This window comes from Canis lupus, chromosome 2 (genome assembly GCF_003254725.2).
Source record: "Canis lupus dingo isolate Sandy chromosome 2, ASM325472v2, whole genome shotgun sequence".
In the NCBI taxonomy this organism is placed as follows: domain Eukaryota; kingdom Metazoa; phylum Chordata; class Mammalia; order Carnivora; family Canidae; genus Canis; species Canis lupus.
The window spans coordinates 83,038,403-83,053,090 of record NC_064244.1 but is presented as its reverse complement, the minus strand read 5'-3'; the positions used below and the strand labels follow the sequence as shown (position 1 = coordinate 83,053,090).

The 14,688-nt window shown below is 57.2% G+C and overlaps 2 protein-coding genes across 3 annotated transcripts in view; one reads left to right on the top strand and one right to left on the bottom strand.

The window, feature by feature from the left end:
• The window catches only part of CLCN6 (chloride voltage-gated channel 6), a 34,720-nt gene extending 30,580 nt beyond the window's left edge, over window positions 1-4,140 (top strand). For both annotated transcript variants that reach the window (XM_025477197.3, XM_025477196.3), the window contains one exon: window positions 1,180-4,140. In XM_025477197.3, coding sequence (XP_025332982.1) covers window positions 1,180-1,260 — 81 coding nt within the window. In that variant the 3' untranslated portion in view covers window positions 1,261-4,140. The remainder of the gene's footprint in view (window positions 1-1,179) is intronic.
• A 2,592-nt stretch (window positions 4,141-6,732) lies between these two features.
• Window positions 6,733-8,538, bottom strand: NPPA (natriuretic peptide A). The gene is made up of 3 exons (XM_025477211.3): window positions 8,235-8,538; window positions 7,807-8,133; window positions 6,733-7,049 (listed from the first exon to the last, which is right to left on the bottom strand). The coding sequence occupies exons 1-3, from the start codon at window positions 8,349-8,351 to the stop codon at window positions 7,044-7,046; spliced, it is 450 nt and encodes a 149-aa protein (XP_025332996.1). The 5' UTR covers window positions 8,352-8,538; the 3' UTR covers window positions 6,733-7,043.
• Between the last annotated feature and the right edge of the window lie 6,150 nt (window positions 8,539-14,688).

Genomic DNA, 14,688 nt, shown 5'->3' with positions numbered 1-14,688 from the left:
TGCACGTCGGTGGGCGCCCGGCAACAGGACCCCACGCTGACACCATCCACCTGCAGACGGCACCAGACCCCACACGTTCGGGGCTCGGCCTGACAGGACTGGGCCACCCCCCACCCCCACCTCCGCTGCCGTCACTTCAGACGTCAATCAAAAGTCCAGGTTGTCGCCTGTGTTTCTGGGCAGGTGGCAGTAAATTGGAGGTTCCCGTGCTCTTCTGCTCCTGGAACTCAGGAGAGCAGTTTCCTTAGCAGGTTCCCAGTGTGCCCAGGAACGGCCAGGTGGAAGAGGCCTGGGGCAGGTATGGGGAAGGGATGCCAAGCTTCCACACCGTCTCCCGCACACTCTGCTCCTGGCACCTTACGTGCTCGCCAGCACAGACGTTCTCCAGTGTTGGTAGCTTCATTACGTACGAACACGTGATTGAGGACATCGCGGCCATTGGTGATTGATTCAACCTCCGGCCGCTCCCCACCCCCAGATGGGGCTCGGGGCTGGAACAGCCAGGCCTCTGCTCACATGGTTGGTTGCCCTGGTAACTAGCCTCCATCTTTAGGGGCTTTGTAGAAGTTTGTCATTCATGTAGCTGAAAGGGGCTCGTCATGAACGGCAAAGGACACCCTTCTCGCTCTTTATCACTTAATCCCAAGAGTTCTTAGGACCTTGTGCCAGAACGAGGGTGAAGATCACATATATATTTCCTGTTAAAAGTCACCGTGACACAAGGACCCAGGTAGTGCGGAGAGACGGTGTTTGTGAACCACAGCAAGGTTCTGGGGTCTCAGCGGCTCGGAGCCTGCACTGGGCTGTCTGTCTCTTGCACACACGTGTGAAGCAGGGGGCAGGTGGTGGGAACGGAGAAGCCTAGAGAGCATGTGCCTGCTGAAAAAGACACTCCGATGCGGAGTTAGCTGGCCTTCCTGAACTTTCTCTTGGAGCTGGATTTGTCCCATTGGCCTCTAGGAGCCCTAGTTCCCTGTGGATCTCCTCCTCCTCTGGAAACCGGGGTGGCCTGGACACGCATAGCGTGACCAGCTTGTCGGCGTCTGTCACGGCGCTCTGTGGGCCGGGCGTCCGTCCCCAGCGTTTACTGTGGTGGATGAGGCAAGCTGAGCCCACTCCCCTTCTTGCCCCAGCGGGTTTACCCTGCAGGTGACGTGGATCTCTTTCTTCTTGTCCTAGATCGTGGGGATCATCACTCGGCACAACCTGACCTACGAATTTCTGCAGGCCCGGCTGCGGCAGCACTACCAGACCATCTGACGGCCCGGCGTGGCCTCACTGCCACACGCCGGCCCGCCCTGTCCCGGAGCTGCCCGGGGAGGCAGCTCGCTCGTGCTCCGCCGCCACGGCTGGCTGGGGCTGTTCCAGGACACGGAAGATTCCCACTCACCCACTCGCTCGGAAAGCCTACAATCATCCAACACTCCGCCGGTCAGAGATCCCGGGGATGGTGTTGAACCGCAAGAGCTTGGACTTGTCTGACTTTCTCAGCAAGTATCTTCCTGTTTCCTGCTCCCTGCTTTCCTGCCGTCCAGCATGGGCTCAGGCCCCAGGCCCCTCCACCCCACACGTGCCAGGATCAGAGGGGGCACCAGGCCTCAGCCACCGGGGGGGGGCAGGGGGCGGGGGGGACACCTGGAGCACTTTTCATGCCCCTCCTGCTGCTTTCCTAGGGAACCCAGCTGTTGCCTTAAACCGCGACGGGGGAGGCTTTGCCAAGGCAAGCGCTGGGGCGAAGGCCAGTTGTGAACTGAAGTGAATCACCAAATTTAGGGACCGAGCGCTGAGACGGTTGCCCGTGTGTCGGGGAGGCCTTCCCTCGCTGGGCTGTTGCCATGCTCAGCGGTTCATCTGAAGGGAAACACTGCTTCTGGGGGGCGCTGCTGCTCAGGCTTGCCGCCGTGGGCACAGCCTCCTCGGAAGCACCACCCTCCAGAAGCACACGTCCCCCTGACCGGCCCTGAAGGATAAGTCTGACGAGACGTCCGGTTCACAGCCGCCCTAGTCTTGAGCATCTCAGCTTCTCTCCTGGTGATTCCAGTTTCCCGAGGTCCGTCCTTCCTCCCACCCTCTGCGCCGAGTTAGTAACTTCCCTTGAGTTCTTACACGTGTCTTCCTGGCGAAGCAGCCACGGCCCAGAGGGTATTCGTATGTCCCCCCCACCCCCCGACCAAGTTAGCTACAAGCTAAGCATCCCATGATAAAACTGCTCCACCCAACTCTGGGAAACGGTACCATTACCTCTAAGGTGGGCAGAAGCGAGTCCTGAGCCAGTGGCCACTGTAGGAACGTGACGCGGCCTGAGAAGCCCGGGTCAGGATGGAGCAGATGGCTTATTCCAGGAGGGGAGGGGGTGTGCCCGTCCTGGCCGTCCCCAGCCCGCCGAGGGGCCCAGACCTGGAAACTGTGCCGCCGGGGCCCTGGGCTGGGGGAGAGCTGGCCGCACGTGCCCAAGCCCCGGCACTGACCCCAGCAAGGAAGCCCCTGTGTGTCCGTGACCTGTGTCTCCAGGCGGGAGGCCCTCTGACTAGACCCCCAAAGTGAACACGCGGTGTTGGGTGTTTTGCACTCACTCTCTCAAGCTCTGTGCTCTCCCCCCACCTGCAGCCGCACCCTGGGCCCGGCACAGCCCGTGGCAGATGCGCCTGGGGCACCAAGACGGCATCCGTCTGCATTTAAGTTCCTGTTGGGCTTTTTTGTGTAAACTGTTGGCAGTCGCCTGAGAGCCTGGGCACCCGGCCTCTCCGTCCCCTCGCCCTCTGCCTCGGGCTGACTTCGTCGCAGAGTCTGGCACGCAGCCTGGGGGTGGGCGCCCGTCCCGGCGCGGCCGCCCAGGTCTCATGCTCGGTGTGCTTAGCTCAGTGAGGGGCTGCTTCAGGCTCTTTGCCTCCTGACTGGCCGCCTCTATTCTTCCCATTTTCTCATCTCTCTGACCAAAAATACTTCGACTTCTAAATGTCTCAGCTTCCTTGAATGCGTTTGGCCTGTGAAATGTGGATGGGACCCCCCGGCAAGTAGTTGGGGAGATCACAAGGACCAAAAAGGCAAGCCCTGCTCGGCGTGCTCGTGTTCCGCCAGCTGCCACTTGCGGCGGCACTCGGAGCCTGGCCGCGCTGCTCCTTCCAGTCGCCCAGGTCGGGGAACACCGGGATTGCCCGTCCCACAAACTGAAGCCCTCTTCCCACCCCTCCCTGAAACTGGCAGAAGGAAAGTCCTCCGGGGTCTGGGTCAGCAGCGGCCTGCCTCCAGGCGTCCCCGGGTGAGTGTGGTCGGACTTTCCCCTCGTGCACATGCAGTCCCCAGATGCTCGTTCCCTCTGGTGCGGCCCACAGGTAGCTGGCTTGGCAGGCGCCTCCCTCCGCATGAACCGGCCGCACGGCCGCCGAGGACCCAAACTCAGGCCCCTCTGGAAAGGCACGTGGCTTCTTGTCCTCCGTGGGTGTCTGCCCTTACCAGATAAGCCCAAAGACAACCACTGCCCCACTTGTAACAAAATAACTGGAAGCCTCACCCCCTTGATAGTTAGAAACCCACGGTGTCCACGTCCCACCTATTTCCAGCCCCGTCGCCCCCTGGCAATAGGGTACGTCCACACACACAAGGCACAGGGGCCCTGGGGCTGGCTGGGGACAGTTCTCCGCGTGCTGGTCTCCTGCCTGCGGTGTCGGGCTCCCAGCTGGGGTGACTGGGAGGTCCCTCCCCACCGTGGGGCCTCGGCACTCGGGAGTGATTTGCTCATGACCTTGTTCAACTAATGGTTCCTGGCTGGGACGGACGCTCGGACGCTCGCTTGCTTGACCCAACCAACTATATGACATTGCTGACGCAGAGTTGTACTGACGCAGCCGCTGGAGACTAGAAAGCCTCTGGAAAGGCCAGAAGCCCCGTCCCGGGCCCTGTGGCGTTGACGTGCAGTATTACCCACGGCTCCGTGGACACGGCCACCCCGACAGTCGCAGGCTTCCCTCGTTCTGTTTGCACTGTTGGTTTATATAGTAACACTAGCTAATTCTATGGTGTACATACATTGTATTTTTTTTAATTTGTAAAGTTCTATTTTTATTTGAACTTTTGGAACTTGGAAGTTCTCACTGTAACCGTAACCTGTCGGAATAAAATGTCTTCATCTGTCTCCTTTAATCTCCGTCTCAACGTCTCCACGGTGCTTGCTTTAGAGAGACTCGCTTCTCTTTCTCTCTAATGTGTAACAATCGGAAAGCGGGAGAGTAGATTCATGGTCTCAGAGCTCTGCCAGCAAGACTTCATTCCCAGGGGTCCACCTGCTACCAGCTTAGTCCTTCGCAAACCTCACGAGGTTCCCAGGCCTCAGTCTCCTCCAGACGCTGTGCGACCCCGTTTCCTGTGCTCCTGCTTGTAAGAACCCACCTGCTCCTTCAGGGGCTGCTGCCGCAGTGGGGCTCGGGTGGCCCGACTGTCCCGACAGCACTGTGCGTAGGAATCTGCCCTGCTCACGGGTTCCCGGAAAGTCCGTGCCGAGTCCACAGGCCTTTAGGCCTCGGGACTAGCTTCCGTGGTGCCGTCTGCCGTTGCTCCCTGTTTTTGCCGGAAATAGGATTTTCTTTGTCTCTGGTCGATCTGCTTCAAGTTGCCACCATCCCACCAGCACTAGAAGTGCTCTCAGTAGGTTCTGTGCCCCCGTGTCCCACTGACACCCTGGGAGTGTGCCCAGGCCACCACACTTGCCTCCTTTCAGCTCCCAGTCCCCGGGCCTCAGGAGCCCAGTTTGGACACTTTATCCTGTCCCTGCCCTGGTCCTTCTTGGTTCCTTTCTGCCCACCTGTGTTCAAAGTCCACGTGAAGAATATTTTTATTGAAAGTAGTTAGATTAGGGCAGCTCGGGTGGCTCAGCAGTTTAGCGCCTGCTTTTGGCCCAGGGTGTGATCCTGCAGACCCGGGATCAAGTCCTGCATCGGGCTCCCTGCATGGAGCCTGCTTCTCCTTCTGCCTGTGTCTCTGCCTCTCTCTTCTATCTCATGAATAAATAAAATATTTTTTTAAAAAAAGGAAGTAGATCAGAGGTCTTTCCCCACCTCCACTCCCTATCCGTCAATTCACTTGCGGCCTCCCTCCTGCAAAGAGTGAATTAATACTTTATTCCCCCTTTTCCTAATTTCTGCTCAAGACCAAGACATCTCCAGCGACGTTTACAGAGCTCGGGCTACGCCGTGTGCCGCAGTGGCTCTGAACAGGCATTTGCCTTCAGGGAGTTTGCAATCCAGAGGCACAGACGCGATGGCAAACCCAGGCAAGTTGTGTTGTATTATAACTGTTATATGGAAAATGCTGCTGGGGCAGAGCTCAATTCGTGCCAGGCACGTGGTATCGGGGAAGGCTTCAGGGACAACGTGGCATTCTCCACGGGCCTTGAATGTGTAGAATGTTCCCGGGAGCCCTGGATAAATGGCATTACAAGAGGAAGGGACAGGATGAATGAGGGCTGGAGAAGTGAATGCGTCGGGTGGGGGAGGGCAGTTGGAGGAATGTCCTAGATTCTGCTGTGGAGAGGGGGACGTGCAGGGAGGGAAAACAGATTAACTTGGCGGCCGGTATTCTCTGCTTTTCAGAAGCAGATACAAAGAAATGGTGTCTTCCCCAGTGCTTCCACCTCAGCCGAGGCACCTGGGACCTGAATTAGAGCAAGCTGGTGGCTACTTTTTAATTATGTGTTACTACGCAAAAGGCACGCAAACATGCCATTGGTCAACAAAGCAAACGTTTCTTTACACCTTGCTCAGCTCTCAAACCCAAACACGGTGACTACTCTTCCTAAACCTTCAAGTGCAACTCACTCAGCTGCAGCCACGAACTCTCTCAAAATGCATCAGAAAACATTTTGTGGGCAGCCCGGGTGGCTCAGCGGTTTAGCGCCGCCTTCAGCCCGGGGCATGATCCTGGAGACCCGGGATCGAGCCCCACGTCAGGCATGGAGCCTGCTTCTCCCTCTACCTGTCTCTCTATGTCTCTCATGAATAAATAAAATCTTAAAAAAAAAAAGAAAGAAAAACATTTCATTAGTGTCCTCACTTTATAAATATGTCTCTGGAAAAAAAAAAAAGAACTTGGTCGTACAAAAAATTGTCCATGGAGTACAAGCGACATTTGACGCCACCATGAAAAAAGCCCAGATGTTTGTTAAGTTTCCTCTTCAATAAATAAGTGCCCCGAGTGTGAGCAAAATCTGAAAAATAAGTGCCCTCTCCGTCCATCTCCTGGGGCATTTTCGGGATCTGTGATGAGGCCAGAGTGAAGAAACAAGATTGTGAACTGCAATTTGAGCCCCACCCACACCTCCAACCAAGGAAAAAGCTGGGGGTGAGGGCTGGGGAGGGAATGAAAGGAGAAAAAAAGTTGTCCAAACCCACAGAATGCTCAACACCAAGGCTTGACCCTAATGTCAAGTGTGGGCTCCGGGTGGTAAGAATGTGCTGGTGTAGAGTCATGGTGTGTAGCAAGGGCACGGCTCTGGCCGTGCGGGAGGGAGGCCCTGCGTGTGTGCAGCAGGCGGTTGTGGGAGACCTCTGTACTTTCTGCTTAATTTGGCAGCGAACCTGAAACTGCTCCCCGAAATAGAGCGTACTGTGTTTGAAAGGAAGAAGAAAGAAACTGAGCGCTCTCCTCTCTGGCAAAAGGTAACCGGGTCCTCAGACTGGGAGAAGAAAGACCACGCCAACCACGCCACCCGCACGCCAACCACGCCAACCCAGACTTGGCTGCTGTCCGTGGTGCTGAAGTTTATTGGTTTTCAAACCCCTTTCAGTAACAGGTGAGTGTCTATGCTAAACTGTTAACGCGTGGGGTGGGAGGGGTGGGAAAGCCACAATTCAGCCAAGTTATCTACGTTTAGCATAGAACGTGAGAAACATCGCCAAGAGGCTGCAGCTTGAATACGGTCTCGGTGCTCGTCACGGCTCAACTTGATGGCAATGAGCTGGGACAAAGTTGAGTGAGAGACCCCAAGGGACGAGGGTCTCTCAGAGTCTGCCCCCGGGCCAGGGCCTCCTTTTCCTCCCTGGCCATTATCTTCAGTACTACAAAGAGAACAGACACAAGTTTGACTTGGTGACCTGGCTCTTTTGGAAAGGTCAATCTCACAGGACTGTGTTCACTTCCCCCCAGCACCCCCCACCCCAGCCTGACAACGCCAGGAGTTTCACGAATGGGTGCACAAGTTGCTCGGTAAAAGTTAGAAGTCAACCCCGATGGCTTGCTTGCTTGCTTGCTTGCTTTTTTTCTTTTTAAGATTTATTTATTTGAGAGAAAGAGAAGAGCACCAGCACATCCATGTGTGCGTGAGGGGAGGGGCAGGGGGAGAAATCTCAAACAGACTCCCCGCCGAGCATGGAGCTGGACATGGGGCTGGAGCCCCACCTGGAGCTCGATCCCACAACCCATGAGAGCATGACCCAAGCGGAAATCAAGAGTCGGGCGCTCAAACTACTGAGCCACCCAAGCACCCCAACCTGGTCATGATCATTTCATCCTTTGGGATCTGGCAATTCTGGGGAGAAACATGAACTACCGATCAGCAGGATGAAGGTGATTTGGCCCCATGAACATTTTAAGTTCCCAGTGTTCATGGCAGTACCTTTTTTTTCCCTTAGAGTATCCTTGGCAGCCTGTAGCTGAGGATGAGGTCATTGCCCCAAGTTGGGGCAAGCATTTCAAAGGAAGTAAGCTTCCACTCTGGTCTCTACTGCAGGAGGCATGCCCTGGCCGGACTTTTTGACAGGGTGAAACCACAACTAACTTCCTCCCCATCCTGTATCCATCCCCAGCATCTCTTACCCGGAAGCTGTTGCAGCCCAGTCCGCTCTGGGCTCCAATCCTATCCATCCTGCCTCCGAAGCAGCTGGACCTCCGCAGGCTCCGAGGGGCAGCAAGCAGGGCTCTCAGCTTGCTCTTCAGGAGGGCAGATCTATCGGAGGAGTCCCAGGGGCTGCGCCCAAGGGCACCCCCATCTCTCTGGGCTGGGCTGACCTCCCCCGTCCAGGGAGGCACCTCAGGCAGGGGGCTGAGAGCTGCCCCAGCTTCCGCATTCTGCTCACTCAGGGCTTGGGGAGACTCGGCTTCATCTTCTAAAGGCATCTTGTCCTCCAAGCGGTCCAGCAAGTTCTTTACAAAAGGAACACACAGGGAAAGGGAGAGGTCTCACTGACCGGCACAGCATCACAAGGCCCCCTGGCCCCACACTGTGGCCCCTGTTCTGGCCCTACCTTGAAATCCAGCAGGTCTGCATTGGACACAGAGCCGTACACGGGGTTAGCGCCCGTCTGCCCCAGGAGCTGAACTGCCAAGAAGAGGAGGAAGCTTGCGGCGATGGGGGAGCCCATGCTGGCGTCGCTCGAGGAGTGGCCCGGTGCTTGCTGCTCCCCTGTCCTCTCGCCTCCCTCTCTCAGCCTCCGTCTGCCTCTGTCTCCCAGCTGCCCTGCGCCTCCTCTTTTTATAGCCCCCCGGCTCTCCAAGAGCACAAGAGGGACGGAACCCTCCCCATTCTGTCACTTGCAGCGATAAAGCAGCTGAATGAGGAGCAGCAGAAGATGGCCTTTTAAAGCTATCAGGCCCGCAGAGCCTGTCACTACCCCTCCACCTTGAGCAGCCCAACAGCCCCGGACCCTCAGCGGCAAGAGCCACATTCTTGTTGATTTGCCTCAAGAGGTTCCCACTTCAAAGGTGTGAGAAGAGCAAAAAAGAGTCCTTGGTTATCTTACAGCGATGCCTGGGGCTTCTTTCTCCTCAGCAACGGGTCCCACGCAGGGAGGCAGAGGGTGACGGTTGGCCGGCGCCCAGCTCCCCCGGTTGGTTTTCTGCTCAGCTGTCAGGGGCTCCAAATAAGGGCGGGAGGGGAGGAAGTGGCAGGAAGCCTGCAGCTCGGGACAAATTAGTCCAGATGCTCACGCTGGCCTCACACCTGACTCATCGGCCGTGGGGGCAGACCTCCCCTCCAGCTGGGCCGCCCTCGCTCCTGGCACTCGCTCTCAGCGGTCAGGTGAAGAGGGAGTTATTTTTTAGAGTATTAAATAGTCAGCCTGGAACCAAATGTGATGAGTGTCCCAAGAATTCAGCTCCCAGACATAAACACCAAGCAAAGTTTTGGAAACACAGCCATCCCTCCGCCAAGCCCCTCCTCCTTCCCCTCTGCAGTGTGGAGGGAGGTGGGTTTGTAGAGATGCCAACATTTTCATCCCATCACCTCGCTGCCCATAGAACCCCAGGCTCTGAATGTGAGGCTTCCGACGCCCCCAACCCTCCCGGGAAACCTCCCTTGGTGAGTCGGCGGGTGGGGAAGTGGCACACGGTTTCCCTTAATGCCTCCTGCGTCCTGCTGCGAGGCCACACGAGTGATGAGCCACCAAGGCCTCTGCTTTCCTGGCCCCAAAGAGAATTTACAGGCAGCAAGACTGTCCTGTCCACGTGTAACGAGTGGCTTCCATTCACTGAGCACCGAACTCCACATTGATGGATTGATTGCTTCCTACTCGATGCACCAGGTACCGGGGGGCAAATGCTAAGTGTGAAGGGTGGAGAGGCCTGCATCGTAGCCCCAGACAAACCGGGTTACACACATCATCACCGCCTCATTTTCCCCATTTGTAAAAACCTGCTCCCCCCACCAAGGTTGTCAGGTGAACTAAGGTGTGAACGCACCATGAAGGGCCATCTGTTTGCAAGATGGTACTGACGGTTGCCTTTATTGAGCAGCTGTATGTGCCAGACGCTGTACCGAGAGCTCCGTGTGGATGACCTAACTGCCATCACCGCCCGTTCAGGGGGGCGCAGACTGAGGCAGAGGTTATGTCCCCTGCCCAAGGTCACTCAGCTCCCAAGTGGCAGAGCCAGGGCTCGAACCCCAGGTCTGACGCCAATGCCCACACTCCTACCCATTTCGCAGATGCTGCTGCTGCTGCCTCTTAGCATGATGGTTCCTTACCAGCCCTTTCAGGGCGGTTCCTGATTCAACACACCCCTGAACCCCCTGTCCCAGGTGGCCTCGAAGAAACTCCTTCACCTGCCCCCTTCCTAGGGGCTGTAGCTTCGGGTGCTTGGCAAGCGTGTGTGTGAGTGTGTGTGGACCACCCCAAGGAGGGGGTCGTCCAAGCCCCACGACCTGTTGATGGCACTTGCCGTGCCTCGGCGTACCCCACGGAACTCAGGAAAGTGTGTGGAATGACCTGCTCTGCCCCAGCCAGACCCCCGCTGGCCGATCAGGTGCACAGGCTGTTCCCCAGGGCAGCGAGGGTGGGGGGGCAGGATGTCGGGGCAGGACGCAGCCAGGGGTCACGAGAGGCACCCAGGGTGACGTTACTCTAACGCAGAAGGAGAAAGGAGCCCTGTCTGGTAACCTTATCCGGGTCAGCTGACCTCAGCTTGAAATCCAAAGTGGGTGCAAGGCCGAAGAGGAGCTCTGGGGGCCAAACCCCTGGATGCAGAGGAGTCCCTGGAATGTGCTCACAGCTTAATGGCGCGGTTGGCAGGGTTATTATTAGCAAAGAGGATTCATGAGCAGCCTCCTGGGGGGACTGACGCTCCTTGCTGGGTGCGTCACGCGGCCCGGCTCCTGGAGATGCCCTTTCCGACAGGCCTGGCTGCAGGCGGCGGCTTCCGGAAGGGCGGCGGGGCAGGTGGGCTCTGGGGAGGCTGGGGCCCAGGGGCCGCTGCGGCTCCTCTGCCCCGAGCCTCTTCTGAAGGCTGGCGGCGGCCCGAGGGAAGCGGAAATGCTGTTCAGGGCTCCAGGAGGAGAAATCAGAATTTTCCCAGCTCCTTTTATGATCCTCTTCCAGACGGAATCCTGAGCAGGGCATTAGTACCAGTTGTTGAGTTTCTTTCTTTCTTTCTTTCTTTCTTTCTTTCTTTCTTTCTTTCTTTCTTTCTTTCTTTCTTTCTCTTTCTTTCTTTCTTTCTTTCTTTCTCTTTTTCTTTCTTTCTTTCTTTTTCTTTCTTTTTCTTTCTTTCTTTCTTTTTTCTCTTTCTTTCTTTCTTCTTTCTTTTTTAAAGATTTTATTGATTTACTTTTGTGTAAGAGAGCGAGGGAGCACGGGGTGGGGGGTGAGGAGGGGCGAAGGAAGAAGCGGACTCCCCAACACGGGGCTCGATCCCAGGACCAGGGATCGTGACCTGAGCCCAAGGCAGACACTCAACCGACTGTACCACCCAGGTGCCCCAGTGTTGACTTTCTTCTATTAGCTAGGGTTTTTGTTTGCTTTGGTTTTGGGGTTTTGTGTGTGTGTGGAAGGGGGGTGGCGAGAAAAAGAATATTTGGTTTTGCTGCCCCGAGGACTTCACGCAGAACCAACAGCAGCTCCTACCCTGACAAGGCTTAGTAGGAAGACAATCCTCAAATACCCTTATTACCCCGACCCTCGCAAAGCTTTGCTTTGTGCCTGTAACCGAAAATGGCCTGACGTCAAGTTTCCCTTCTTTCCCACGCCCCTCCTCAGCTGGGAGGGGTCGATCTATAACAGAGCGTTGGGAAGCCAGCCTGGAGGAGTGAGACAGAAGAAAAGCAAAAAGCAGAGAAAACCAGATCCACCTCCCACCCCCACGTCCCTCATTAGCCAAAAAGTCAAGAGCCTTTATTTCCCGATCACTGGAAAGAAGTTGTCTTAGTCATAGGATGGGATGAGCCCTGCAAATGGGTGGGGGAGCCCAGAATTGGGGCGTCTCTAGTTTCCATCTCAGGGTTTCTGTTTTAGGATCCTCCGTGGGGATGCCGCAGGCTGCTTCCGGAGCCGTGAGACCCCAGCAGTGTAACACTTGCACAAGGCTGGTGTGAGAAACCCGGCACGGGCACGGCGTGATGCCGTCGGACACAAGTGGTCTAAAGCAGAAGCCCCAGTTGGGAGAAGTCGGTAAGGCCCCGGTGCATACTTAGGGATGGTTGTCTCTGACTTTGAAAACGATGTTCTGTTTCTTTGGCACAGCGTGGAGGTCACCGGGACTGGAAGTTGGCGGCAGGTTCCCTAGAAAGCAAGGCTCAAGGCCAAAGTTCAGTTGCTAAAGTTCAAGGAAAGCGAGAGCGAGGAGAAAAGAGAAACGAGGCAGGGTATTATTTAACTGCTGCTGTGTAACAAGTTACCCCGAACCTTGGCAACCTGAAAGGACACACGCCCTTTACCTGACAGTTCTGTGGGTGAGGAATCAGGCCCGCCCAGCTGCCGGCCCCTGGCTCGGGGCTCTCACGGGCTTCGGGAAGATGTTGGCTGGGGCTGCAGTGAGCGCGAGGCTCGGCTGGACGATCTCTCTCGGGGTCACCCCTCCGTCCACTGAAGGACCTCAGCTCCGGGGTGACCACTGGCCAGAGACGCCCGTTACTCAGCAGTCGGGGCCCCTCTGGAGCCGTGCAGCTGACTTCCTCTGGTAGAGACAGAGGTTATGGAAAGTCTCGGTAACCTCGCCTTGGAAGCGGCATCCCAACATCTTTGTCGTGCTGCGCGGGGATTACACAAGGGCTTGGGGTCCAGGAGGTGGGGGGCTGCGGGGCCCCCTCAGAGGCTGCCCATCACGGAAGAAGAGGGAGAGCAAACAGAAGGTGATACGCTCCCAAGCTGGCCACCTTAGTGTTCGGAGGGTCCGGCCGGACATCCCCAGGGAGCTTCCTGGAGCCCGGCGCCCGGGGGAGCCTGAGGGGAGAGCAGGGTGAGGGCAGTGCGTTAGGTCCCCAGGGCGGCTCTAACGAAGTGCCGCAGACTGGAGGCCTTCCGGCGCCCGAAGCCTGTTGTCTCCCGGTGCTGGAGGCCAGAAGTCCAGAATCGAGGTGTCGGGGAGGCCACACTCCCCCCGAACCCTGTGACAGGGAGACTTCCTTGCCTCCTCCCACCTCCGGCACCTGCCGGCCCTCGGCGTCCTCGCCTTGTGGATGCAGCCCCCAGGCTCGGCCTCCGCCCTCAGAGGCCATCCTCTCTCTGTGTTTTTCTGTCCTCTTCGTATAAGGACACCAGTCCTACTGGATTAGGAGCCCACGCGGCTCCGGTCTGACGTCGCGTTAACTCATCCCGTCTACGATGAGCCTACTTTGCAATGAGGTCACATTCTGAGGTTCTGGGGGTTCAGGACTTCAACATGTCTTTTAGGGAGATGGGATTCAGCCCATTGCAAACACTGTATCCGTGGACTCCTTTCTAACTCCGTACCCGCACCCCACCGCTGCCCCAAGGCCAGGAACTCCCCTTCCCTCTGGGCTGCACTACCCAGCTCCTTCAGGTGGTAGCGGGTGGGGGGACCCGAGATTCCATCCATTCGGGAACTGGTTTGGCAATCTCTCCGGGTGATCCTGCCTGCTGGGGGACGGGGATTGGTGGCACACGGAGGCGGAGAGGTGGTCAGACCGCAGCTCGGGGAACCGGGCCGCCTATGCCTAGGCTGCATTTCTGGGAGGCCAGAGACACAGGCCGAGTACGCGGCAGTGCACTTGTCACCGCAGGACGCCCCTGCCGTGCTGTTCCAGCGCCGAGCGCGGAGCTGACGCATCCGGATTCTTTTTTTTTTTTTTTTTTTTTTTTAATTTTTTTTTATTTATGATAGTCACACACACACAGAGAGAGAGAGAGAGAGAGAGAGAGAGAGGCAGAGGGAGAAGCAGGCTCCATGCACCGGGAGCCCGACGTGGGATTCGATCCCGGGTCTCCAGGATCGCGCCCTGGGCCAAAGGCAGGCGCCAAACCGCTGCGCCACCCAGGGATCCCCGCATCCGGATTCTTAAGAAAATATTTTCCGAATGGTGGAATCCACGCGTGTGCCTTCAGCGCCTCTCCTACGCACCCAGCCCTCCGCGGTACATGCCTGAGTGCCCACGACTGAACCTCACCCACCCCGGGACCTTCACGGAGAGGAGTCGTCACTCTCTGGCCAAAACATGAAGGTTCCGCTTCTCCCCTGATGCAGGAAGAACCAGATGAGGGAGCCTGGAGTGGAGAGGCCAGTTAGAAGGCTGGTGAGTGGACGTCAACGTGAGTGATGAGGACACAAGCCAGGAATGGAAGTGAAGGGCTGTGTGTAGGAGATGCTAGGAACGAGGCGGAGTGGACCGGGCACCTGCCTGGGTGGTCCGGCAGGAAGGACGTCGAGGAAGAGTCCAGGGGCTCTAATCACCCAGGGTGGAGCTCCCGGAGGAGCTTTAATCACTGGGGAGTGTCTGGGTTTGGGTTCTCCTGAACCAGAGACAAGGATCCAAGCACAAGTAGTTTACTTTGGACACAACCCCAGGAGACATGGGCAGGAGGAGGAGGAAATGACCACCATGGCCAAGCGGGCTCGAGCCCTCGTCCCACAGAGAACCCCCAGGAGAGGTGGAAGACGCAGGCCACCAGGGTCTCTCGGTGAGGGTGGGAGCCAGCACCCGGGAAACGTTCCGGAACATCCAGGCAGGTCCAGGGGGCTGGTCCCTGCCCCGATGGGAGAAATGGGTCACCTAGTGACACAGGCCTGGTTGTGCAAGCTAAGGGAGCGCGTGAGAAGTCCTCCCGAGGCCGAGGCGGAAGCCTGAGACCTGCCACGGGAACCAAGCCAGGAGGCCGAGTCTGTGGTCTTGGTCACGTCTGGCTCTGTGGGGGGAGAGTCAGAGTTTCTCCGAGGGTCGAAGCTGCCACAAGAGGGATGGAGCAGGCTCAGCGTCCCTTGAGGATGTCACGGGTGCAGATTTGGTGGCACAAGAAGACATTCAGTCCCAGCGCT

Bases quoted from the DNA above. Each gene is read 5' to 3' on its own strand.
- NPPA (XM_025477211.3), bottom strand. From the start codon at position 8,351: ATGGGCTCCCCCATCGCCGCAAGCTTCCTCCTCTTCTTGGCAGTTCAG. The intron at 8,134-8,234 runs GTAGGGCCAGAA...CCTTTTGTAAAG, and splicing joins CAGACCTGCTGGATTTCAAG to AACTTGCTGGACCGCTTGGA.